Source organism: Palaemon carinicauda, chromosome 28, assembly GCF_036898095.1.
Source record: "Palaemon carinicauda isolate YSFRI2023 chromosome 28, ASM3689809v2, whole genome shotgun sequence".
Taxonomy (NCBI): domain Eukaryota; kingdom Metazoa; phylum Arthropoda; class Malacostraca; order Decapoda; family Palaemonidae; genus Palaemon; species Palaemon carinicauda.
The window spans coordinates 1,121,413-1,147,331 of NC_090752.1; the positions used below are offsets into that span (position 1 = coordinate 1,121,413).

Consider the following 25,919-nt stretch of genomic DNA (forward strand, 5'->3'; position numbering starts at 1 on the left):
TAAAAAATGAATTAATGATTATTTTATTATAAATCAATTAAAAACGTATATAAAAATATATAAAACCAGTTGATGCCTGTGCTGCCATCTAGTGATTGGAAATAACAACTTCAACAACTTGCATAATCTGTCACAAACGGCATTTCGAGGTTCTGATTATTACGCGGCTTTATATAACTACAAAGTATATTCAAATTATATATTCGTACTTTTAAAAAATAAATTAACGATTATTTTATTATAAATCAATTTAAAACATATATAAAAACATATAAAACCATTTGATGCTAGTGCTGCCATCTAGTGATTGGAAAGAACAACTGCAATTTGACGTTCTCTATTTATTTACTGTTTCGTAAACACAGAAACCGACGGAGTTATCGGGCAACAATGTCCTTATTAAGAAGTAATGTCCTTCGTGCTGGTAAGTTTAATTAGATTTAATTCATCTCCATGATAAAGAAGATTATCTCCTACATTTCCAGATGATTTAAAATTAGTTAATTCTATTAGAAACTGTATTATCTTGAACGTTAGATAAGGTATCTTGCCGAGTCTCTTACATATACCTTTCCCATAAGACCAATTGACTCGTATTATCTCATATTTTGGTAAAATTTACTATAAGAATTAATTTTAAAGTATTTTTATATAAATTAATTAGTTCTAGATGAAGTTTGACTACCAAATTATATGCAGTTTTCTTCCCTTAGACGAAACATTGTAATTTTTCAGATATGTACTGTGACTTTCGCCACTACTGTACATAATGTATATTTCGGGGACAATTTAATTGCTAAATTAGATTAATTTAATTAGTACGGTTTTAATTTATTAAGCTATGGGAGCTTTTATATATCAGCGGCCAGTTCCTTTCCATTGGATTAGAAATGGACGTCAACTAACCTAAACTTTTCCCTCTAACCTAACCTACAAGCTGTGCCCTTACTTACTTACCTAACAGGGGTGGGGGGGGGGGGGGGGGGTTACCACCTGCGAACCCCCTTCCACTGCCGTATTCTAAGTTGGTTGTAATTATGCATGTGGCCGCTATCATACATACACCCCAAACTGTGACCTAACCCCCTTTAAACGCTCGTTCCGTTGGAAACCGGAAAACGGGGTGTATGTATGACGAAGGCCACCTGTATGCGAATACGGCACTCTAAGGGTGGTTACAGGGGGATAATACCCCCCCACCCCGTTAGGTAAATAGGCAAGGACATAGCTTGTAGGCTAGGTTATGGGGGGAAAGTTTAGGTTAGTTGGTGTCCTTTTTTAATGCGTTCCGGAGGAACTGGCCGCTGATGTACAAAGGCTCCCGGGAAACATTCCCAAAATTAATGCTGTAGGTCCTAACCTAACCCCGCACCAGGTCTGACCTCTTGTAGGGTGGTTGACCTCATCTAGGTTGCTTGACCTCTTGTAGGGTGCTGTGTCGTTTCCAAAACCTTAGATGAATTATCTATATTCTCGGATTAGTAATATTGTCGGAAGGTTTGTAGATTGGCGGACATGAGTTGGCTCATATGGTAAAAAGGAAGTTTAATTCTGTTTCACTTATTTATTTCCGTGTTGGGATAGCAATATTATCGTTAGGTTTGTAGATTGGCGGACACGATCTGCCTAATATGGTGAAAAAGGACGTTTAATCCTGTTTTACTTATTTCCTTGTTTCCTTTCCTCACTGGGCTATTATTCCTGGATGGAGCCCTTAGGCTTATATCATCTTGCTTTTCCAACTAGGGTTGTAGCTGAGCTTCGATGTTATAACCAAAAATATCCCTGTTTAACATTACGTACGTCAGCGTGCATCACCTCGTTGCTGGAAAGGGGGCTAATGCCAACTGGGTAGGGTGCGTCTGTCATTCTACGAACGACCCCTATCATTCTTGTCATAATGAAAATCAAAAGGGTAAATTTTTATCCGTCAGTTGGCGTCGGTGTAGTGTCGAAACCTCATGTTCCTTCATAACCTGGTATAGGATGCCGTGTCCGCACTTTTTGGCGCAGGACCTCCAGCTTAACTAAAATTAGCTGAGAAGGTATGCAATTACTGATTATATATAAAAGTCGTTCTACACAGCCCACGGCTATAATTTTACCACCAGAGGTTACAGATGTACGATCAGGATGAACCACTTCAGATTTTAAACATTTGCCCAAATACTTGATAAGGAAAAGAACGAAAGTTACATTGCTCCGGCCCCGTTTTGGACGACTCGGATTAGGGTCCACAATTGCACAGTCATCTCTTCCTATTTAGAAACCAGTCTCTTACTGACTGTTCGGAAAATTTTTTATATCCAAATGTCCATGTTTGAAACAGGAACGCGAGAGCAACACACTCTAACACAAGGGAAAATAAGGTCGCGAGAGAAGCTGGCAAGTTGACCTCACGTCTCTGCGACCAGGAGTAGAATGGCCGTCTTGATCTAAGAGGAGTCGCCTGAGGCGTCTTAATGGGGTATTGCGGGAAAAGAAGTGAGGCCAGGGTTCCTCACGTGGAGAGGGGGTATTAGGGGTGTTAGGCCTGGTATGGGGCGGGTAAATTCCTTGTTGTGGGGGCTAGCTAGCCCAGGTGTAAAGGCTGCTCATGAATGGCGGAGGCAAGGGACAGCAACATTGCCCTATTGAGCAAGACAATGCTCTAGAGACTAACCTTATATACATATGATCAGTGCCCAAGCCCCCCTCTCCACCCAAGCTAGGACCAAGGAGGGCCAGGCAATGGCTGTTGATTTAGCAGATAGACCTATAGGGCCCCCCAAACCCCTCATCCTTACTTCACAAGGATGGTGAGGTTGTAGCAACCAAAGAAACTAACGAGTTTGAGCAGCACTCAAACCCTAGTCTGACGTTCACCAGTCAGGGACGTTACTACCTCGGCCACCACAACCCTTACCAGTGGTCCGTGGTAAGTATATTAGGAAAAATACAATTTTCTTATAAATTGTCATATTTGTTACTTGTGTACTTATGTAATGAGTTGTTAACGAAATATGAGGGTAAATGGCTCTTTATGTAAATAAACCATTGATGGTTCTTTGTATATAGATTTCGGTAAATTTTTAGTTTCAGCCAAATTTGGAAAAATGCAATAAAAATATATTTGTTGCATCAGAAATAGTGTGGTTTCAATGAATTTAACGTTTATTTTGACTGCAAACCAACCGATTTAGAGATTTACTATGTATACCCTAGTTCATCCCACCAATTATGGGGGACACCCTTTGGGAACCGGGGTTTTGGGTGGGGGAAGGGGGGGGAGGGTGTTGGGGCATTGAATGATATTTGCAATAAATGAATAATTAATGTTCCAGCACCCCTCCCCCATACCCCTAACTAGGCCTACCGTAGGGAGGGGGGTAGGGCCCCCCAGCGACCCCCCCTTAAAGCCACAGTAATTTTCAGGGCACCACAGAACCTAACAAACCCACCTAACCTAACCTAGGGGCCCTGTACCCCTACCGGGGGGGGCTTCGCCCCCCCTGCGACCCCCCCTTATGGCCACAGTAATTTTCAAGGCACCACAGAACCTAACAAACCCACCTAACCTAACCTAGGGGCCCTGTACCCCTACCGGGGGGGGGGCTTCGCCCCCCTTGCGACCCCCCCTTAAGGCCACAGTAATTTTCAGGGCACCACAGAACCTAACAAACCCACCTAACCTAACCTAGGGGCCCTGTACCCCTACCGGGGGGGGCTTCGCCCCCCTTGCGACCCCCCCTTTAACCAGGGGTAAATTTGAATATATATATTTTGTTAAATCACTTCTTACCTTAAACGGAAGATGACGATGAAGATGTGGAAGGTTGTGGTTGACCCTCCTTTACAGATTTGGTACAATACCACACATGTCTATCCTCACGAAAATGTAAAGCCGAATCACATTTACCACACTGGACACTTAAAGGTAATACGGAATGCTCCCTTAGAAAACGATTCACTACTTCAGGAGTTCCATTATAATTCCCATGAAATCGGCCGATCACATCAAAATAGGAATAACGACATATTTCACACAACCGTACCGGAGGATCCATGACAGTCAAGTGACGTGTGAAGAAAATATAGAAACCGGAACTTTTGAAAACCGAAAACAAACGACAATCACGGGTTTCTCCCATAATGAAATAGGGAAAAAAACAGAATACTATCGTTTACAATGTTATATTGCACGAAAAACAGATCCTTGAAACAAGACTGAGAGACCAATGAATCGTCCAATAATAACCCTTGAAAAGAACCCAGTAGTATTTAGATTGGAGGAGCGACATTAGTGGGAGGAGCAAATGCGCATTCAAGTAAATATTGTCACATTGCGCAATGGGGAGGAACCAAGTAAGATGAAAACAGATATACAAACGAACAAGAGCTACCTTGCGTGCCCATGGAAAGATATACAATAAACTTAGAAAAAGTCAAGACCTTCAATTCCTGAAATATTTTTTTTCTCTGTAAGTATGCATTAGCGACAATAATGTATTGAGAAGAAGTGTTTTGTTATCACGTGCTTTACTAGGAAAATATATTAATATAATACATTTCCCAATTTGGTTGAATCCAAAACTTTACCTAGATTTCTTTTCCGGAGCCATTCTTGCATTGCCGTATTGGGGAAGGAAATGTGAATGTGTTATTAAAGGCTGATTACTGTATATACAATACCATTAGATATTGAATATCATTATATGATAGGCTTATCAAAGGGTTTTCATAACAAATTAATGTACAGTAATTGAATTTACTTACCCGAGCAAATCTAAGAAAAGTATAGCCTGGGCCTAATTAGATTTTAAATGTTTTATTCCTACACCGATGCAAACCATCTTCTTTTAATAGGTGTATGATCTTGGGAAAATTGGAATTATGCTTTCAAAAGTTTATACTGTAATGAGGTGTTGGTAGTTGCTGGTGGATAGTGGGAAAGACCCCTCCCCCACCACAGCGCTCATTCATCTGTTCGTGCACGCGCTCTCATGTGTATTCACACTCCCTTATCCATGCTCGACCTTCAGTGAAACTACATTGTGCTTTTCTGTGCTCTTCTGTTGGAGCACAGTCTTCTTATAGTGTTTCTCGCCAATTATGGAGTACTCACCAGTTGCGCACACGCATTCTCCCTTGACACAGCACTTCACTATACATATGTGCTCCCTACACTTCCCCATACATACGTGCTCCCTACACTTCCCTATTCATATGTGCTCCCTACACTTCCCTATACATACGTGCTCCCTATACTTCCAGAATGTCAGTGGCACAAGCGCTAAGGGCAAGAGTCTGGAAGCTCCAGGCAATCATTACAGCCTACTATGTACGGGAGTATATATCCACAGGCCTGTAGTTAACTTGTTATTAGGACATGTGATAGTTGTGCTGAAGGATGTGTAGCTTACTGAGCTCCTTACGCGACAAGAAAAACCTCGTCTAGATTATTCTAGTTTAAGGTTTTGAGCGCCTGGCTGTTTCCCTCTTTTCCGTCCCTTCGCTGGCGGTGAAGCAGTTGCGCTGTTATTTGCTGGGTTTGTCGTTGATGCTGGTAACCTTCCTATTAAGCAACTTTTCTTTACAAGTAAGATAAAGAAGTAACTCCCCTCATCCTCCATATAAAGTAAAGGATGGATAGAATTTAGGACACATTATGCTTAATGTTCTATCAGTCACGTCATATCCTTCCTAGGATAAAGTTTCTTTGTCGATCGTCTTTCCGCTGACAGAAACCTAACCTAACTCGGGGGAATCTATTCTCAAATATTGGGAGGTAGTAGGAATCAGAACTCCTTCATCAGGTCCGAGCGTATTGACATCTGGGGATTTTAAACTTGCCAGTGTGGTTATAGGACGTCCACGTGTCTAAGGATGAGTCTCCTATTAAAGGATGAGGGTTTGTATTTGTTTGTTTCACTTCCTGCTTCCACCCCAAATGTGCTAGCAAGGCTAGTACGGTGCTAACGTGTTTGCCTAGCATTCACATGGTGGGAGATTGATCCCGGCCCAGGATCGTAAGTTTAAGCTGTTTACTGGGCCGACCACTGCTATGGTTGAGCACCTCAGGGGGCATTGGGCTTGCCTGGCTGACGTTCTGGTGAGCATCTATTCTGATGAAACTGAAATCAGACACCTTTAACCTTTAAGGAGGGGGCCCTTGCCTGCCAATGACTACCAACCCTGTTAAGAGTTTTAACTGCTGTCATCTGCCTAACTGAAAACCTACTCCTATTAAAGAAATCTGGTTTGTGTAGATTAAAAAGAAATTTATATTGTGTGGTTACTTCAGCACAAATGTGAATGCATTCTGTGAATTTTTAGCGTATAGTTTTGATAGTCAAGTATTATCCTTCACGGAGGCTGTTTATCTGGTATAGTACTGCTATATCCTTATGAAGTGTTTGCTGTATATTTTTCCTCTTAAATTAAAATGATGTGTTGTATTATTGTTATTACTATTATTATTACTTGCTAAGCTACAACCTTAGTTGGGAAAGCAGCATGCTATAAGCCCAAGGGTTCCAACAGGGAAAATAGCCTAGTGAAGAAAGGAAATAAGGAAATAAAATACTAGAGAAGTAATTAACAGTTAAAATTAAATATTTTAAGAACAGTAATAACATTAGAATTAATCTTCTATAAATAAACTATAAAAACTTTAAAAAGTCAGAGGAAGAGAAATAAAACAATAGTGTGGTAAATTGATTATGGATGAATTAAAGTTGAAAGAGTCACAAAAACACCCACTTTATTCTGTTCGTAATAGATGACTTATTAAAATGGGCTACTGTACTGTATGGTAGTAGTTTAATATCATTTATTATAATGTAGTAGAGCTTTTCCTGTATTACATTTTCTGACATGTCGCTCTTTTTCAGCACGATCATTGCGGCACGCTGCTAAAATCCGAAGATGGTACTCGAGTCAAGCAGCGCGCATCACCACTCACTACACGATGGTTCCGAGGGAAACGGATGAACGATGGGCTGGTAAGTCCTGGTTACTCTCTTTTTCGATTACTGTACAACTTTGATGCATGTTCTTGTTGCCTTCACCAAAATAGAAGATTTTAACCCTTTTACCCCCAGGCTATTTGGAAATTTCCAACCCTTAATCCCCATGGGGTTATTTTTTTCCCAGCACATTTTGCAGTATATATTTTTTAAATTGCTCTAACAGCCTTAATTTTTGTCATAGAGAGGTCAGGTTGGTCTCATTCTCTTGGAAAATGCCTGAATTTTTACAGCATTTTTTTGCAAGGACGTACCGGTACGTCCATGGGGGTAAAGGGATGGCTTTTGTGAAACGTACCAGTACGTCCTTTGGGGGTAGGCTAAAAGGGTTAACAAGGATGTGTATTCACTTTTGTCATCGTTTGTTTGTTTAAGAGGAACTTTCCACATAAACTATTGTACCAATTTTGTCTAAACTTGGTAATTATGTTGGGTATGACCCAAGGGTGAATCTGTAACATTTTGGATAAAGTACATCAAAGTTCATGTACAAATATGCAGCAGTGCTGTACTTTGAAAAGTCGCAATGTTAAGTAAATAGGAAATATTTTGTTAGTTAATTTTTTTGATAAATTATATCAAAGTACACGTATAAGTACAAGTATGCAGCAATACTGTACTTTAAAAATAATTGCAATGTTAAGTTAATAGCAAATAGTTTGTTAGTTAATTTTTTGTTTGTGAACAACAAGTACTTTTATTTGATTTAGGGAAAGTACGTAACTCTTCTTTTATAAAGTTTGTTTTGAATTGTGATTCTATATTTATCATCCCCATCTCCTTCTACGCCTATTGACGCAAAGGGCCTCGATTAGATTTCACCAGTCGTCTCTATCTTGAGCTTTTAAATCGATACTTCTCCAGTCATCATCTCCTACTTCACTCTTCATAGTCCTCAGCCATGTAGGCCTGGATCTTCCAACATCTAGTGCCTTGTGGAGCTCAATGAAATGTTTGGTGAACTAATCTCTCTTTAGGAGTGGGTAGAGCATGATCAAACCATTTCCATCTACCTCTCACCATGATCTCATCCACATATGGCACTTGAGTAATCTCTCTTTATAGTTTCCTTTCTAATCATATCCTGCCATGGCAGGATTTTATATTAATGTAAGAAATTATTATTCACTGTTAAGACTTCTTTATGTGCGAGTTCAAAAACTAGATTTGTTAATATTCATTTTGATAGCCAGTTTTATTTTACAGACGTTGACATGGAGAGATATGCCGATGAAGCCGATGTTGTAATTGTTGGTGGTGGGCCTGCTGGCCTTGCGGCTTCGATTAGACTGATGCAGCTCGCTCAAGAGAAAGAAAAGGAGATAAGGGTCATGTTAGTAGAGAAAGCGGCTGACATTGGTAAGAAATTATTTGTATTATGAAGTGTTCATTGTCACAGACTCTTATTCAAATATGTTTTACATACTGTACTCTGTTACATACTCTCCATGTGAAACTTCTGTTAGTGTATATTTGAAGGGTTTAGTTACCTCCGCCAACGAAGTTGGAAGGAGGTTATGTTTTATTACCTGTTTGTGTGTGTGCGAGTGTTTGTTTGTGAACAGCTTCCTGTCCACAATTTTAATTGTAGAGTAATGAAATATGCAGGGATTAAATGTTTATGTTTTGTTACCTGTTTTGTGTGTGTGAATGTTTGTTTGTAAACAACTCCCGGGCCACAATTTTAATCGTAGAGTAATGAAATATGCAGGTATTAAATGTTTATGTTTTGTTACCTGTTTTGTGTGTGTGAGTGTTTGTTTGTGAACAACTCCTGGGCCACAATTTTAATTGTAGAGTAATGAAACGTTCAAGGATTAACTGTTATGTAATAAGCTGGAAATGATTACATTTTGCATGGTTATGGTCAAGCGAAATATCCAATTCACGTAATCAGCCATAAGTTTGGACATCATTGTCTCTGAGACTTCAAACTTGGTTCTTATTTGAGTGTATGAAAATCCAGGCCGATTGATACATGTTAAGGTCAAAGTCGAGAAATAAGCTGCCGTGTCGGAGGTCTGTTTACTGAGTGCCCCTCTAGTTAACCATGAATTGAACAAGAGTTTAATTGGAGAGTTTAGTTTACTTTCTGGAATGCCATTGTGATTTATAAGTTATGAAAAATTTTATGTCCACTGCAATCATCTTGCTATTTTTCAAGTTTTTTTTCACTTCATAATTGGTTAATTCTATTGACAATAAGTTTCTTTCATAGTGCTACTTTGTTCTAAAAACCGTACCTTTCATCATTGGGAATTTTGAGCAATCATCTGCCTTTATATTAATCAGAGTTAAATGAGTTTTTTTGTTAACTGATTGGTGTATCAAACAAAATCTGGTTCAATATCAGTTGTAAACATGCATAGTTAGAAAATCAGGTGGATTATCACTTGTGGGCATGGACCAGATTTGGCTTTGGAGTAAATATTCTCAGAAAAAAGATAGAATTTATATTTCATCTGGAAGGGAATACAATTTCACCATAAAAGAAACCTTTTCAGGTAAAGCTTAGGATAATGAATGATGAGTTACCCTCAGATCTGCAGTCTTTGGTATTATTATTATTATTATTGTTATTATTATTATTATTATTATTTTTTCAATATTAAACTTAGCCGGTGATCATATAAGCTGCAACTCTGTTGCTCGACAGAAAAACCTACGGTCAAAATACGCCAGCGATCGCTATGCAGGTGGGGGTGTACATCAACAGCGCCATCTGTCGAGCAGGTACTTAGTACTCCAAGTAAACAAAGAACCAATTTTCTCTCTGTCGGGCTACCGGCAAGACCTACTAATACGCTGTTACTAACTGGATTTGTTTTCACAACTATTTGGTGAAGTACACTATTCTAGTTTTGAGCTTTCGCTATGCAGGTGTTTTATCTTCATCTCAAAACTTGAACTCGTTTTGGATAGATTTAATTAGGGTGACAAAGAGAGTATGGACTCTCTTTCACTTTTAAATGGCCGACCCTTCCTTTAGACGGAAGTGTGTTTAGGTTTTTAGTAATTTTGCTTAACACGTTATAGATCTATATATTTTATATCTCTCCGCCTTTATTAGGCCTCTTCGATTAACTTTCCATTTATTATAAACATATAAAGATAATTTTTATGTTTTGTTTATATGCGACCTTTCCTGATAGTAGGCGGTCCTAACTTGGAACCAAAGTTAATCAACGTTGAGCCCGTTATATCGTATTTAGCCTTTAAAGAATTTAAAACTTTTTAAATTTAATGTTTTATGAAAGAATTTCTTTGATAGTCTTCGTACTGTTTTCAAAGATGAACTAACGTTTAGTTTTATATGCTACGCAGTTGTTGACGTTCAGGACGTTCAACATGCGCTCTATCGTTACGATAGAGAGAGAGTGTATCACGGTTTCACTTTGCAGTAAGAGTAAATCGATTCTGACGTTTTGTTCATTCTTTCTTAGCTTAAATGTTTTAAATTCTAATTTAAAGGAACTTTTTATTTGGAAAACCTTTCAGTTTTTTCCTTTAGTCAAATAACATGTTTTTTTGACGATATATAATTGGGCTCTTCTCTTAGGTGCGAAATCAATAGAGAAAGAGAGAGAGAGATAGAGACGGAGGGAGAGAGAGGAGAGAAAACGTTCCGTTCAAGCGGGTAACGTTTTTCTCGTGTTACTCTCGTCCCTAGTCGCTGTACGGGGAAGAAGGTAAAACGTTTCTAGGGTTTTATTCTTGTCCCCAGGCTATGTGCGGTGAGAGATTGTAAACGTAGTTTATTTGAACTAGTGTTTAGTCTCTTTCCCAGCCACTGAATTTTTTATCTTTATATATGTTTTCTGTTTTTTGCTAGTATTAATGAGCTGCATTATACGACTGATTTCGCAATTACTACCTTTTAATGAGGGTAGAATTGCGTGTTTCAGGTAGAAATCAGTAAAAGTTTCGATTTCAGTGAAATAAGTGCAAAACAGAAAATCGAAGTGATAAAGTGATATGCGCAAAGTGTTACAGTGTTGCGTCCGAGGGTTCGTCTGTTCGTGCCTGTCATTCACCTAGTCCGGGACCTCTTGCAAGCTCCCAAGCCCAGGGGAGAAGTAATGTCGAACGACTTATGGGTTCGTCAGGCCTTGATCAACGAACAGACGTTTCCCTCCGTGGTTTCGGGCGTATCTACCCAAGATCGCCCCACCCACACAAAGACGAGAGAGCCCATTTATTTCTCGTCTGCGGAAGAGGTTTCTCGTAAGAAACCATGGACCAAGGTCTCGCAGCTTATTAAGCGCAAGTCGGTCCCTTCCGCGCAAGTCCAACGGCCCAGTTGTAGCCACTGGGTCAGTTCGGACTCGCTGCAGTCTTCCGACGACTGCTCACCTCCCAAGAGAGGCAAAACGGTACCGCATCAGGCAGTCACACCGTCTGTTGCCGCACCTGCTCCTGTAGACCCTAAGTGGTCTTTTCTGCAGACCATGCAGTCTCAGTTAACGTCATTGATGCGGGACTTTCGTGCGGAGAAGGTTGACACTGCACCAACCTCTAGCCTACAACCAACACGGTTGTGCGTCCTGTGGACGCTGAGGCGACCTTCTACCGCACTCCAGCTGAGAGAGTCCCGCCACCCATGCGTTCCAGTGTACCCTGCCAGCCGCATGTTGACGTTCAGTAACGCACGGAACCTTCCGTTGACGTTCGCGAGGTACAACAACAGTCTAAGTTGTTTTGTTTTGACGCGGTGCGTCAACCTCCGCATTCTAGAGTTGTTTTGACTGCTCAGTATAGACAGTCAAAGCAGTCTCGAGTGAACACTGTATGTCCTCACGCACCTGTTGTGGTTGACAGTTCAGTTGTTGACAGTTCACAGACTGTCAAGCAGTTACATGACGTTGCCTTCTGGTCTGCTACTAATGCACCAGTGAGAGACTCGCTGAGATAACCTAGCTTTTATCGGACAAGGTTCCTGTAGATGAGAAAGTGCTGTTCTCCCTCCTACTGATATTCCCTTGAGGACTCTGTCATTTGGAGAGGAGCCTTAAGCTGCTTAGCCTCCTATGGACTTTAATTAAATCATGATGATTTTTTAAGGATCTTCGTCCGGATCTTGTAACTGCTGCTCCTCGTTCGCCTAAACGTCAGAACTTACACTAGGCCTAGCTACTTCGAAGCCGTTGTTGTTAAGCTAGTGCTCTCTCGCTCTCCTAGAGAGCGTTACGTTGGCTAGGCGACTGGTTTTTGCACCAGGAGGAGTTTTAGGGATACAGCCTTTGATTTCCCTTCTTTTAAACTGGCTTATAGAGCGAGAGTCTGATAGGACACGAGAAAAGTTCTCGGCTTGGGAGTTCATGCCTCTGCCCAGATAGACTTCTCAATTCTGGTAGACTCGCCCTGGCGCCTAGCCAGGAGACGCTCCAAGTTGTTTACAGGTCAACTTCTCAACTTTTGTCGAGCCTTTGAAGTTTTGCTGTACTATTATGTCACACATAACAAGGCTTTCAGGGATGGTAAATGGTTCCGCCTCAGTCGCTAACCCCGTCTGTTGCCACACCTGCTCCCGTAGACCCTAAATGGGCTTTGCTGCAAGACATGCAGTCCAAGCTTGCGTCCTTGATAGAGGACTTAAATGCGGAGAAGAACCTTCTGGCCAACAACCTTCCAACCGGTCGGTTGTGCGCCCTGTTGACGCTGAGGTAACCTACTCGCGTCTGCCAGTTGAGGTGGTTCCTCCACCGATGCGACCCAGTGTGGGTTGCCAGTCGCACGTTGACGTTAAGCGACGCTCGGAGGTGGTTGTTGACGTTCAGGACGTTCAACAACCAGCAGAGGTGACTTGTTGTGACGCAGTGCGTCAACCTCAGCAACCCGGTAGGGTGTTGACTGCACAACCCAGACAGTCTAGACAGTTTCGGGTTGACGCTGTACTTCCTCGCGCACCCATGGTTGTTGACAGTTCACAGACTGTGCAGCAGTTCCATGATATTGCGTCCGGCTCCGTCACGCATCCACCAGTGCGACCGGATTCAGCGAGTCAGACGTTGCCCACTCCGTTGCCGTTTCCTCATCAGTTTCGGATGAGGAACCCTCTGATGAGGACGTTGCTGAACAAGACGATCAGCCCCCAGCCCTGCTATCCATCCAGAAGATGCTGAAGAAGGAACGCTGCCCAGTCAGGCTGTGGATGAGTCTGGTAGGGACACTGTCATCCGTGGATCAATTTGTGTCACTAGGAAGACTACACCTCCGTCCTCTTCTATACCATCTAGCTTTTCACTGGAAAAAGGACAAGACGCTAGAAGCGGTCTCGATCCCGGTTTCCGGAAAGATAAAGTCTTGTCTGACTTGGTGAAAGGACTATATCAACCTTAGAGAGGGTCTTCCCCTGACTGTTCAGACTCCCAACCACGTTCTCTTCTCGGACGCATCGGATGTAGGCTGGGGTGCGACATTAGACGGTAGGGAATGCTCGGGATTATGGAACTCGAGTCAAAGGACAATGCATTTCAACTGCAAGGAGCTACTGGCAGTACGTCTGACCTGGAAAAGCTTCAGGTCTCTCCTTCAAGGCAAAGTGGTGGAGGTGAACTCGGACAACACCACGGCTTTGGCGTACATCTCCAAGCAAGGAGGGACCTACTCTCTGACATTGTACGAGATCGCAAGGGACCTCCTCACCTGGTCAAAAGGTCTAGACATATCACTAGTAACGAGGTTCATCCAAGGCAACTTGAATGTCATGGCAGATTGTCTCAGTCGGAAGGGACAAATAATTCCAACAGAATGGACCCTCCACAAGGATGTATGCAAGAGACTTTGGGCCACCTGGGGCCAGCCAACCATAGATCTCTTCGCAACCTCGATGACCAAGAGGCTCCCAATATTTTGCTCACCAATCCCGGACCCAGCAGCAGTTCATATAGATGCCTTTCTACTAGATTGGTCACATCTAGATCTATATGCATTCCCTCCGTTCAAGATTGTCAACAAGGTACTGCAGAAGTTCGCCTCTCACGAAGGGACAAGGTTGACGCTAGTTGCTTCCCTCTGGCCCGCGAGAGAATGATTCACCGAGGTACTTCGATGGCTAGTAGACGTTCCCAGAACACTTCCCCTAAGGGTGGACCTTCTACGTCAGCCACGCGTAAAGAAGGTACACCAAGGCCTCCACGCTCTTCGTCTGACTGCCTTCAGACTATCGAAAGACTCTCGAGAGCTAGAGGCTTTTCGAAGGAGGCAGCCAGAGCGATTGCTAGAGCAAGGAGAACATCCACCCTTAGAGTCTACCAATCGAAGTGGGAAATCTTCCGAAACTGGTGCAAGTCAGTATCCGTATCCTCGACCAGTACCTCTGTAACTCAAATAGCTGACTTCCTCTTATATCTGAGGAAAGAACGATCTCTTTCAGCTCCCACTATCAAGGGTTACAGAAGCATGTTGGCATCAGTCTTCCGTCACAGAGGCTTAGATCTTTCCAACAATAAAGATCTACAGGACCTCCTTAAGTCTTTTGAGACCACGAAGGAGCGTCGTTTGGTTACACCTGGTTGGAATTTAGACGTGGTACTAAGATTCCTTATGTCAGACAGGTTCGAACCGCTACAATCAGCCTCCCTGAAAGATCTCACCTTAAAGACTCTTTTCCTGGTATGCTTAGCCACAGCTAAAAGAGTCAGTGAGTTTCATGCCTTCAGCAAGAACATCGGATTCTCATCCGAAACGGCTACATGTTCTACAACTTGGTTTTCTAGCCAAACACGAGCTGCCTTCTCGGCCTTGGCCAATATCGTTCGATATTCCAAACTTATCGTATGGTTGGAAATGAACTAGAAAGAGTATTATGTCCTGTAAGAGCTCTTAAGTTTATTTAAAAACCTTTACGAGGCCCGTCTGAAGCTTTATGGTGTTCAGTTAAGAATCCATCTTTGCCTATGTCAAAGAATGCTTTATCCTATTTTATCAGACTGTTAATCCGAGAAGCTCATTCCCATCTGAATGAGGAAGACCAAGCTTTGCTGAAGGTAAGGACACACGAAGTTAGAGCTGTCGCAACTTCCGTGGCCTTTAAACAAAATAGATCTCTGCAAAGTATAATCGACGCAACCTATTGGAAAAGCAAATCAGTGTTCGCGTCTTTTTATCTTAAGAATGTCCAGTCTCTTTACGAGAACTGCTACACTCTGGGACCATTCGTAGCAACGAGTGCAGTAGTGGGTGAGGGCTCAACCACTACAATTCCCTAATTCCATAACCTTTTTAATCTTTCTCTTGAAATGTTTTATTATTGTTTTTGGGTTGTCCGGAAGGCTAAGAAGCCTTTCGCATCCTACTTGATTTGGCGGGTGGTCAAAGTAATTTCTTGAGAAGCGCCTAGATTAGAGGTTTTGATGAGGTCCTGTTGTATGGGTTGCAACCCTTGATACTTCAGATCCTAGGGGTCGCTCAGCATCCTAAGAGGATCGCGAGGCTCCGTAAGGAAAACGTACTTAAAAAGGCAGAGTAATTGTTCAAGTCGACTTCCTTACCAGGTACTTATTTATTTTATGTTTGTTATTTTGAATAACTGCTAAAATGAAATACAAAATACTTAGCTCATAATAATGTAAACATGTAATGCTGGTCTCTATCCACCCCCCTGAGTGTGAATCAGCTTATATGATCACCGGCTAAGTTTAATATTGAAAAATGTTATTTTTATTAATAAAATAAATTTTTGAATATACTTACCCGGTGATCATATATTAAAGGACCCTCCCTTCCTCCCCAATAGAGACCCAGTGGACCGAGGAGAAAATTGGTTCTTTGTTTACTTGGAGTACTAAGTACCTGCTCGACAGATGGCGCTGTTGATGTACACCCCCACCTGCGTAGCGATCGCTGGCGTATTTTGACCGTAGGTTTTTCTGTCGAGCAACAGAGTTGCAGCTTATATGATCACCGGGTAAGTATATTCAAAAATTTATTTTATTAATAAAAATAACATATCAGATTATTATTATTATTACTACTACTACTACTACTACTACTACTACTACTACTACTACTACTACTACTACTACTACTACTACTACTACTACTAGCAGCTAAGCTACATACAACCCTAGTTAGAAAAGCAGGAGGTTATAAGCCCTAGGGCTTCAACAAGGGAAAAATAGTTCTGTGACGAAAGGTAATAAGGAAATACTTACCTTAACAGGTCCTCATTTGCTTAAACCTGATAACTGTTACTTACTGTCCTAAGAAATTGGTTGGTGTGTTTGACAGTAACCGCAGTAGTGGGAAACTCTATCTACTGTACTGCATTCCTGTTCTCCTTAATCTAGATTGTATTTAGCTTTTCCATCCATTGAAATTAAGGATCTTGTTGACGTGTTATCGTAAATGGTATTCCCCCTTGTTTTTTCTTTCGTTGTAAAGACTGCTAATTTTTTAGCTCTTTGGTTGTCCTTTATGATTTGAAAGGTATATAAAAGGAATTTTTTCAATATTAATCTTACCCGGTGATCATGTAGCTGCAGCTCTGCTGCCCGACAGAAAAAACCTACGGGCGGGATACGCCAGCGATCGCTATACAGGTGGGGGTGTACAACAACAGCGCCATCTGTCGAGTAGGTACTCCAGTACTTCTTGTCAACAAAGAACCAATTTTCTCTCTGTCGTGCCACCGGCAAGACCTACTTGATACGCTGTTGTTTCTGGAGTTGATTTTCACGCTATTTGGTGATGTATTCTCTCTAGTTATTAGCTTTCGCTGTACAGGAGTTATCATCAATACCTTATCAAGCTTTATTGATTAGATTTTGGATTATTTGTTGACGACTTGGATAGATTTTGGATTTCCCCCTTTGACTAATTCAAGATGTCTGACCCTACTCAAGTCCCCAAGTACAGGCAGTGTAGCGCTAGGGACTGTTCTAGGCGTCTTCCGAAGGCCTCTATAGATCCTCACACCGTTTGTTCCAATTGTAGGGGTAAAGCCTGTCAATTGGAAGATCGATGTGAGGAATGCGCTGGGCTTTCGGAATTCGATTTTCAAGAATTCCTTAAGAATGCACGTAGGCTAGAGAAGGATAGGATCAGGAGGAGTTCGTCTCGCTCTTTTGATTTTTCCTCTCCCCATGCCCCACAACCTATTCCTTCCCCTGTAGTGGTTACACCCGACCCTTCTTCTAGCTCTCAGCAACCCTCGATGGCGGACATGATGCGTGCTATTCAGGCTCTTGGTGACAGAGTTGAGTCATTAGCGAATGACCGCAATCAACTCTTGGCCGACGTCAAAGAGTTGAAGGAGAAAAGTGCAGTGGGAAGTGTAGTGAGTGCAAGTGCAAGTGCTGTGAAAAGTGTCAGTGTTACGCATGAGGGTGCATCTGTTCGTGCCAGTCGTCCTCCCAGTCCGGGACCTCTTGCAAGCTCCCAAGCCCAGGGGAGAAGCAATGTCGAAGGACCAAAGGGTTCGACAGGCCTTGATCAGCGTACAGATGTACCCTCCGTGGTTGCGGACGTATCTTGCAGAGATCGTCCCACCCACAAACAGACGAGTGAGCCCATTCATTCCTCGTCTACGGAAGAAGTTTCTCGTCAGAAACGCTGGACCAAGGTCTCACGACCTCTCAAGCGCAAGGTCCCTTCCGAGCGAGTCCAACGGCCCAGGTGTAGCCACTGGGTCAGTTCGGACTCGCCGCAGTCTTCCGAAGACTGCACACCTCCCAAGAGAGGTAGAGTGGTTCCGCAGCAGGCAATCACTCCGTCTGTTGCCGCACCAACCGCTGTAGACCCTAAGTGGTCTTTGCTGCAGTCTATGCAGACTCAGCTAGCTTCCTTCATGCAGGAGTATCGTGCTGAGAAGGTTGACACTGCACCCGTTAACCTACAACCTGCCACGGTTGTGCGCTCAGCTGACACTGCGGCTGCCTGCTCCCACACTCCGGCTGTGAGAGCTCCACCACCGATGCGCAGTCGACCCTGCCAGACGCATGTTGACGTTAGCCGACGTGCGGCACCCTCCGTTGACATGCGTGAGCTACCGCATCAGCAGTGGGAAGGTGCTGTCAAGCTGCCGTGTTTTGACGCAATGCGGCAGTCTCCGCAACCCACGGCAGTCCCCACCACGCACCACCACTCCGCTTTTGTTGTTGCCAGCTCTCAGACTGACCAGCAGCGGCATGATGTTGGATCCAGTGCAGCTACGCATGCACCCGTGCTGCCGGATTCAGCTGTTCAGCTTTCTTCTCCTCCTTTGCCGCTTCCTCCTCAGCATTCGGATGAAGGAATCTCTGATGACGACGAAGCTGCGCATTTGGACGATCAACACTCCGACATAGATGAACCCAAGACTACGCCTCCCTCCTTAGACTTTAGGAAAGTCCTTGCCCTGTTTAAGGAGTTGTATCCGGACCAGTTTGTGTCTGCAGCCCCACGCTCACCTCCCTCTGAGTTCGCTTTAGGCATGCAGTCAGCAGCTCCTGCCTTTACGAAGCTCGTACTCGCGCGCTCATCCAAGAGAGCTTTAAGGGTACTGGGGGAGTGGTTGCAGGCCAAGAAGCAACTTGGGAAGACATCCTTCATCTTTCCCCCGACCAAGCTTGCTTCCAAATCTAGCGTCTGGTATGCCACGGGAGAAGTTCTCGGCTTGGGAGTTCCTGCCTCTGCCCAGGGCGACTTCTCAAGTCTGGTAGACTCTCCCCGCAGACTGGCTATGAGACGCTCCAAGATTTGCTGGACCTTTTCGGACATGGACCATCTTTTGAAGGGAGTTTTCCGTGCGTTTGAGATCTTCAACTTCCTGGACTGGTGTTTGGGAGCGTTGAGCAGAAAGACCTCCCCTTCGGATGAGGACTCTGCCATGCTCATCATGTCATGCATGGACAAAGCCATTCGGGATGGGTCTGGCGAGCTTGCGGCTTCTTTCGTGTCTGGAGTTCTTAAGAAGCGAGATCACCTTTGCTCCTTCTTGTCGGCGGGGATCACACCATGTCAGAAGTCAGAGCTGATGTTTGCTCCGCTTTCCAAGTGTCTCTTTCCTGAAGAGCTGATCAAGGGGATTGCCGCCTCGTTGATCCAGAAAGACACCCATGACCTGGTGGCGTCATCCGCACGTAAAGTCACAGCTTTACCTTCCGTGCCTAGACCTAGGATGGACACACCAGCGTCTAGGTTCATTCCGCCCTTTCGTGGCAGAACCTCCAGCAGAGGAGGTACCCGTGCCGATAGTCAACGTGGCAAAAAGAAGAAGGGTTCCAAGTCCTCAAAAGGCAGAGTCTGACTGCCATCTTCTCCAGACAGCAGTGGGAGCCAGGCTCAAGAACTACTGGCAGGCCTGGGAGAACAGGGGTGCAGACGCACAGTCTGTGAAGTTGCTCAGAGAGGGGTACAGGATTCCATTCTTGCGCAAGCCCCCTCTAGCAACAACTCCCATCGACCTCTCTCCCAGGTACAGAGAGGAGGACAAGAGGCTAGCTTTACAGCAAGAGGTGTCTCTCTTGCTACAAAAGGGAGCGGTAGTCATAGTCCGGGACCATCAATCCCCGGGCTTCTACAACCGTCTCTTCTTAGTAGCGAAGAAGACAGGAGGGTGGAGACCGGTGCTGGACGTCAGTGCTCTAAATGTCTTTGTCACCAAGCAGACGTTCACCATGGAGACGACGAAGTCGGTGCTAGCATCGGTCAGGAAGGAAGACTGGATGGTCTCGTTAGACCTAAAGGACGCGTACTTTCACGTCCCCATCCACCCAGATTCCCAACCTTTCCTAAGGTTCGTCTTTGGGAAGGTGGTTTACCAGTTCCAAGCCCTGTGCTTTGGCCTAAGCACGGCACCTCTAGTGTTTACCAAACTGATGAGGAATATTGCCAAATTCCTACATTTAGCAGACATCAGAGCCTCCCTCTATTTGGACGACTGGCTTTTAAGAGCTGCGTCAAGTCGTCACTGTCTGGAGAATCTCAAATGGACTATGGATCTGACCAAGGAATTGGGTCTCCTGGTCAATATAGAAAAGTCCCAACTCGTCCCATCCCAAACTATAGTCTATCTAGGTATGGAGATTCAGAGTCAAGCTTTTCGGGCTTTTCCGTCGGCCCCCAGAATCAGTCAAGCCCAAGAATGCATCCAGAGCATGCTGAAAAGGAACCGATTTTCAGTCAGACAGTGGATGAGTCTAATAGGGACGCTTTCATCGCTGGACCAGTTCATCGCGTTAGGGAGACTCCACCTCCGACCCCTTCAGTATCACCTAGCTGCTCACTGGAGAAAGGACATGACGCTAGAAGCGGTCTCAGTTCCTATATCCGAAGAGATGAAGTCTGCACTGACTTGGTGGAAGAACAGCATTCTTCTCAAGGAAGGTCTACCACTGGCTGTTCAGACCCCCGACCACCTTCTCTTCTCGGACGCATCGGACACGGGCTGGGGTGCGACACTGGACGGTCGGGAATGCTCGGGCATGTGGAATCCGGATCAAAGAGCACTACACATCAACTGCAAGGAGCTACTGGCAGTTCATCTGGCCTTGAGAAGCTTCAAGTCCCTCCTTCTAGGCAAGGTGGTGGAGGTGAACTCCGACAACACTACAGCCTTGGCGTACATCTCCAAGCAAGGAGGGACTCATTCGATGACGTTGTTCGAGATCGCAAGGGACCTCCTCACCTGGTCAAGAGATCGAAAGATATCGCTTGTAACGAGGTTCATTCAAGGCGACATGAATGTCATGGCAGACCGCCTCAGCCGGAAGGGTCAGATCATCCCTACAGAATGGACCCTTCACAAGAATGTTTGCAACAGACTATGGGCCCTGTGGGGTCAGCCCACCATAGATCTGTTCGCTACCTCGATGACCAAGAGGCTCCCAAATTATTGCTCACCGATTCCGGACCCAGCAGCAGTTCACGTAGATGCCTTTCTTCTGGATTGGTCCCATCTAGACCTTTATGCATTCCCCCCGTTCAAGATTGTCAACAAGGTACTGCAGAAGTTCGCCTCTCACGAAGGGACACGGTTGACGTTGGTTGCTCCCCTCTGGCCCGCGAGAGAATGGTTCACCGAGGTACTGCAATGGCTAGTAGACGTTCCCAGGACTCTTCCTCTAAGAGTGGACCTTCTGCGTCAGCCGCACGTAAAGAAGGTACACCCAAGCCTCCACGCTCTTCGTCTGACTGCCTTCAGACTATCGAAAGACTCTCAAGAGCTAGAGGCTTTTCGAAGGAGGCAGCCAGAGCGATTGCCAGAGCAAGGAGGACATCCACTCTCAAGGTCTACTAGTCAAAATGGGAAGTCTTCCGAAGCTGGTGCAAGGCGAATTCAGTATCCTCAACCAGTACCTCTGTAACGCAGATAGCTGACTTCCTTTTACACCTAAGGAAGGTAAGATCCCTATCAGCTCCTACGATCAAAGGTTACAGAAGCATGTTGGCAGCAGTCTTCCGCCACAGAGGCTTAGATCTTTCCAACAACAAAGATCTACAGGACCTCCTTAAGTCTTTTGAGACCTCAAAGGAGCGTCGGTTAGCCACACCAGGTTGGAACTTAGACGTGGTTTTAAGGTTCCTGATGTCAGCAAGGTTCGAACCGCTTCAATCAGCCTCTTTTAAAGATCTCACTTTGAAGACTCTTTTCCTCGTTTGCTTAGCAACAGCTAAAAGAGTCAGTGAGATACACGCCTTCAGCAGGAACATAGGATTTACATCTGAAACGGCTACATGTTCCTTACAGCTTGGTTTTTTAGCTAAAAACGAACTCCCTTCTCGTCCTTGGCCCAAATCGTTCGAGATTCCAAGTCTGTCCAGTTTGGTTGGAAACGAACAAGAGAGAGTACTATGCCCAGTAAGAGCTCTTAAGTACTATTTAAGACGTACGAAGCCATTACGAGGACAATCAGAAGCTTTATGGTGTTCTATTAAGAAACCTACTTTACCGATGTCGAAGAACGCAGTTTCTTATTACATCAGACTTTTGATTAGAGAAGCCCATTCTCATCTGAATGAGGAAGACCATGCTTTGCTGAAGGTAAGGACACATGAAGTTAGAGCTGTCGCTACTTCAGTGGCCTTCAAACAGAACCGATCTCTGCAGAGTGTAATGGATGCAACCTATTGGAGAAGCAAGTCAGTGTTCGCATCATTTTACCTTAAAGATGTCCAGTCTCTTTACGAGAACTGCTACACCCTGGGACCATTCGTAGCAGCGAGTGCAGTAGTAGGTGAGGGCTCAACCACTACATTCCCATAATCCCATAACCTTTTTTAATCTTTCTCTTGAAATGCTTTTTATTGTTGTTTTTGGGTTGTACGGAAGGCTAAGAAGCCTTTCGCATCCTGGTTGATTTGGCGGGTGGTCAAATTCTTTCTTGAGAAGCGCCTAAATTAGAGGTTGTGATGAGGTCCTTTAGTATGGGTTGCAGCCCTTCATACTTCAGCACCTAGGAGTCGCTCAGCATCCTAAGAGGATCGCGAGGCTCAGTAAGGAAGACGTACTTAAAAAGGCAGAGTAATGGTTCAAGTCGACTTCCTTACCAGGTACTTATTAATTTTATGTCTGTTATTTTGAATAACTGCTAAAATGAAATACGGGATACTTAGCTTCTAATGTTAACATGTATGCTGGTCTCCACCCACCCCCCTGGGTGTGAATCAGCTACATGATCACCGGGTAAGATTAATATTGAAAAATGTTATTTTCCTTAGTAAAATAAATTTTTGAATATACTTACCCGGTGATCATGAATTAAAGGACCCTCCCTTCCTCCCCATAGAGACCCAGTGGACCGAGGAGAAAATTGGTTCTTTGTTGACAAGAAGTACTGGAGTACCTACTCGACAGATGGCGCTGTTGTTGTACACCCCCACCTGTATAGCGATCGCTGGCGTATCCCGCCCGTAGGTTTTTTCTGTCGGGCAGCAGAGCTGCAGCTACATGATCACCGGGTAAGTATATTCAAAAATTTATTTTACTAAGGAAAATAACATATTTTTGCACATGCAGATATGGTAATGTTAATCCAATTGGTAGATTTGATTATTGTGTTGCCAGTCTTTCCGATCACTTGATCTTCCTTACTACCTTGTATTTTCGCGTATAAGGCGACCTTTATATAAGACGATATTTTCGCGTATAAGGCGACCTTTATATAAGACGATATTTTCGTGTATAAGGCGACCCTTATATAAGACGAGGTACAAAATTAGAACAAATTTTTATGAATTTATCTCATATTGGTAGCATAAGACGACTGCTCAATCATAGAACCAGGTATCTTATGAAATATAGGTTATGTAAACATGAAGGATTTTGAACGTCTTTTGGCAAATCCTCTCAATGTATATCTTGAAGTAAGACAGGTCCCCACCTTGCAAACATTCATATACAAACACAAATCCAACTGAAAATAATAAAGATAAAGAAATACTTTAATACTGTAAAACAATTTTGGGAGCCTTTGTAGGGTGATGGCCAGATCCGTTTTCATTCATAGAAAATGGGAATATTATAAAGTGGGGTGGACTGTGGCCGTCATTCTAAAATCGAGTTCGTAGAAAACTGGAATATTCTGAACTGTGGCCGTCGTTCTAAAAACGATTTTGGCGGGAGAAGCTAACTTAAAAAACCCACCTAACCTATGCTAAAAGCCGTATCCTTACCCATGGGGGCCTCGCCCCCCCGGACCCCCCCTTACCTACTACGGGAGCGAGAAGATTCATGGCCGGAGTAAGAACTCGAGCCACAAATTTTCAGGTAATTTAGGGTTTTCGGCAAAAAACATAAAAGTGTGCGTTTAAGCACATATTTAAGATCCGTTGACCATTTCCAAACGTTTTTATTCTATACAAAATAACAGTCGGAGCGATAACAAGCAAATTAGGACGCTTGGCCGTAGTGCTACAAACTACCCCAATTTTGTATCATTTGATACAGTAAGCAAAACAACATTTGTAATAACCTCGTATCTATTTCATATGAAACCCGACTATTTGTTGACTTTTGTAGCTGGCATTCATAGGCCTGGGATTCATGTTAGGCCTACCCGGGGCCAAAATTTAACAAAATTTGACTTGCAAAGAGCTTCTTGGGACCTATTAAGTTTGTTAATTTTAGGACCTTCTGTATAGGCATCCTATTTTGCAGTTTTGTTTAATAAGGTTATAGGTGATTTTGATTCTCCTCTGGTCTGAAAGTTCCTGTGACTGTTCTTGAATCTGGTCCTGCTTTTGTCGTAGTTGATCGTGAGGCCCTGGTTTTCAGATTTTAATGGATGTGATTTTGATAATTTTTAGGTATTATTAATGAATTTTGAACTAATTGATTGTAGAGTTGTTGATGATTGGCACCATATATATAATTGTGGATTTTTAATATCCAATAATACATTCATACATATACCAAGGCACTTCCCCCAATTTTGGGGGGTAGCCGACATCAAACAAATGAAACAAAAAAGGGGACGTCTCCTCTCTACGTTCCTCCCAGCCGGACAAGGGACTCAACCAATTTCGGCTCTAGGGTGGCACAGCCCACCCTCCCACATTATCCATCACAGATGAAGCTTCATGATGCTGAATCCCCTACTGCTGCTACCTCCGCGGTCATCTAAGGCATCGGAGGCAGCAGCAGCGCCTACCGGAACTGCGTCACAATTGCTCGCCATTCATTCCTATTTCTAGCATGCTCTCTTGCCTCGCTCACATCTATCCTCCTATTTTTGATATCCAATGATAATAATAATAATAATAATAGTAATAATAATAATAATAAGGCATTAATAATTGAGTAATGCAATGAAAAGCTATTTCTTTACAGAATGTAAACCTTCCATCGCTTTTGATTATTTTTAATGGATTTTCACAGGTAGTCACACACTGTCTGGTGCCTGTTTGGAGACTCATGCCTTAGACGAGCTCATCCCCGATTGGAAAGAGCGCGGGGCCCCGTTAAATACGCCTGTGAAGAAAGACAAGTTTGCTTTTTTAACGGAAAAAGGACGTATACCCATCCCGATCCTCCCAGGCGAGTTTTGAATTATTTTATGTGTGAGATTTTTCAGAGAGAACTATTTAAATATAAGGTAATTAACCCTTTTACCCCCAGGCTATTTGGAAATTTCCAACCCTTAACCCCCAGGGGGTTATTTATTTTCCCAGCACATTTTGCAGTAAATTTTTTTAAAATTGTTCTAACAGCCTTAATATTTGTCATAGGGAGGTCAGGTTGGTCTCATTCTCTTGGAAAATGCCTGAATTTTCTCAAAAAAATTATCAAAAATATGAAAAAAAAAATTTATAGCATTTTTTTGCAAGGACGTACCAGTACGTCCACGGGGGTGAAGGGATGGCTTTTGTGAAACGTACCAGTACGTCCTTTTGGGGGTAAAAGGGTTAACCCTTTTACTCCCAATGGACTTACTGGTACGTTTCACAGAACTCATCCCTTTACCCCCATGGACGCACCGGTACGTCCTTGCAAAAATCTTTTTTAAATTTTTTTGCATATTCTGATAACTTTATGAGAAACTTCAGGCATTTTCCAAAATAATGAGACCAACCTGACCTCTCTATGATGAAAATTAAGGCTGTTAAAGCAATTTAAAAGAAATATATTGTAAAATGTGCTTAAAAAGAAAAAACGCTTGGGGGTTAAGTGTTGGAAAGTTTCAAATAGCCTGGGGGTAAAAGGGTTAAATTTTTTTGCATATTTTTGATAACTTTATGAGAAACTTCAGGCATTTTTCAAAATAATGAGACCAACCTGACCCCTCTATGATGAAAATTAAGGCTGTTAGAGCAATTTAGAAAAAAATTATTGCAAAATGTGCTTGAAAAAAAAAACGCCTGGGGGTTAAGTGTTGGAAAGTTTCAAATAGCGTTGGGGGTAAAAGGGTTAAGTATTTCCCAATGAGAATGAAATTTTTATATGGCAAGATAACATTCATCAGAATTAATACAGTGTTAAAGTACTACCAC

At 43.3% G+C, this 25,919-nt stretch overlaps 1 protein-coding gene across 1 annotated transcript in view; it reads left to right on the plus strand.

Moving 5' to 3' along the window:
- The first annotated feature begins 304 nt into the window (after positions 1-304).
- Etf-QO (electron transfer flavoprotein-ubiquinone oxidoreductase) overlaps positions 305-25,919 on the plus strand; it is a 55,201-nt gene continuing 29,586 nt past the window's right edge. Inside the window, exons 1-4 of the mRNA XM_068351719.1 lie at positions 305-424; positions 6,873-6,983; positions 8,214-8,366; positions 24,808-24,966. Coding sequence (XP_068207820.1) covers positions 391-424; positions 6,873-6,983; positions 8,214-8,366; positions 24,808-24,966 — 457 coding nt within the window. The 5' untranslated portion in view covers positions 305-390. The remainder of the gene's footprint in view (positions 425-6,872; positions 6,984-8,213; positions 8,367-24,807; positions 24,967-25,919) is intronic.